Source organism: Sinocyclocheilus grahami, unplaced genomic scaffold (genome assembly GCF_001515645.1).
Source record: "Sinocyclocheilus grahami isolate Dianchi unplaced genomic scaffold, SAMN03320097.WGS_v1.1 scaffold33145.1, whole genome shotgun sequence".
Lineage (NCBI taxonomy): Eukaryota > Metazoa > Chordata > Actinopteri > Cypriniformes > Cyprinidae > Sinocyclocheilus > Sinocyclocheilus grahami.
The window spans coordinates 1-1,864 of NW_015521759.1; the positions used below are offsets into that span (position 1 = coordinate 1).

At 38.7% G+C, this 1,864-nt stretch overlaps 1 protein-coding gene across 1 annotated transcript; it reads left to right on the plus strand.

Moving 5' to 3' along the window:
• Positions 1–117: 117 nt before the first annotated feature.
• Positions 118–1,417, plus strand: LOC107580422 (protein-glutamine gamma-glutamyltransferase K-like; the record flags this gene model as incomplete). Its single annotated transcript, XM_016266132.1, has 3 exons — positions 118–247; positions 852–1,130; positions 1,257–1,417. Coding segments are annotated over exons 1-3 (570 nt in total), but the record flags the coding sequence as incomplete, so codon positions are not given.
• Positions 1,418–1,864: the final 447 nt, after the last annotated feature.

Genomic DNA, 1,864 nt, shown 5'->3' on the forward strand with positions numbered 1-1,864 from the left:
GAAAGGAAAAATTGAAATCGCATCATATGACCCCTTTAAAATCTTAGCCACATACAAATGGACATGGAAAAAATATATTTTTCCTGTCTTCAGATAAACAGTGATCTGATATTCCATATGGCTGATAAGCTTGGAAAAATGAAGATTATCTGTGTAGACCCCGCGTATGTGGGAAAGCTCATTTTGACTAAAAAGAAGAACAGTAGCAGATATGAGGACATCACATCTAACTATAAATACCCAGAAGGTATGTTTCATATGAATCTACAGAATTAAAAAGCAATGTGACATTAGATCAGGAGAGCTGCATTCGATGTAGCAATGTGATTCAAATGATCGTTCTCTGACATGATTGACACTCCTCTTGTGAACTTCGAGGAGTCATGGTGGCTTACAAGGGCTCTTCCTGAGAAAAAGACAATCCTTTAAGTGTTTGAAACAAAATTTGGACACGAGTCTTGGAGAGACTAATCAAATTTGTGACTAGGAAGAGCATTTTACCTTGCTTAGGTTGACATGCTCTTAAATCAAGAGCCTTGGTTTACTAATTTGGCTGGTTTATAGAGCCAGCATTTATACTGGGTAATTTGATATTATAGGGCAGTCAATACTAAATTGTGTTGTGTTCTAGATTCTTGGAGCGACAGTTTAAAAACTGGTTTCAGTAACTCGTGAGAACTCTATTGACACTTGCCAGACTCAACAAAGACTTTCAGTTATTTGATTATTCAACAGACTTACATGAGGAAGCCAAACATCCTATGGACATGTGCACCAAACAATAGAGTTTTGATTGATGTGGTAAGGAGTGGAAAATGCCAATATTTTGCCTTCAACCTCCATGAATCTAGGAAGTCTTAAGGAGAGAGAGGCCATGCAGATGGCAGAGCGTCGTGGAGTTTCTTCCAGGGACTACATGCCACTCGCTGAAGCAGGTGTGACCATCGAGCTCCAGGCTGACACCATCAAAATGGGTGAAAACCTCAAGCTCACTCTGAACATTAAGAACCAGACCAGCCAAACCTGCATCATCAGCGCCATCATCACTGGCTGTGTGGTGTATTACACAGGCGTCACTAGCACAACTTTTAAGTTCGAAAACAAATCTGCAACCGTGGAAGCCTCGACGAGTGAGTCCGACACAAGTGTTTCTGTAAAACTGTTCATTATCTTGAGATCGAGTTATAACAGCTCTAAGGAATTCTACAAAAATTGTTAACGGTTTAGGTCATAGTGTGATCATAATATCTTTACAGCTGAGTCCCTGACAATAGATGTCAAAGCTTTTGAGTACATGCCCTACCTTGTGGAACAGTCCAACCTGCTCTTCGTGGTGTATGGGCAAGTTGAGGAAAGTGAGACTTCCCTTTCCACAATGAGAGTTGTCAATCTTCATCCTCCTGAACTCGCAATAAAGGTAAGCGTCTTCAATAACAATTCTTAGGGGAACCCGTGTTTAGGGCTGGGTATTCATTTTGAGTTCACACTTTATTCGAATTTAGAAATATGTCAAAAATGAACATTCTGTCATAATTTACTCGCCCTCATGTTGTCCCAAACCTGTATTTATTTATTGATTGATTGACTTTCAAAAACAGTCGAAAGTAACTCACTAAAATAGAAAAAAGGTTTATTGTTCATTACTATAAAAAAACAACAGCAACACTGTAAAATAAATCTGAAATACACCATACACCTGGCTTTAAATTTGACTACTCTGGCTTCAGGGGTGCAGATTTCAAAATTGTTCTTTTTGTTTTAATAACAAGCTGAGTTATGTTGCATTAAATTTCTCATGGGAAGTTCGTATTTTCGAGTTGGGAAGTTGTAATTGCAACATCATGTGCGTTCAAGTTATTTGGTC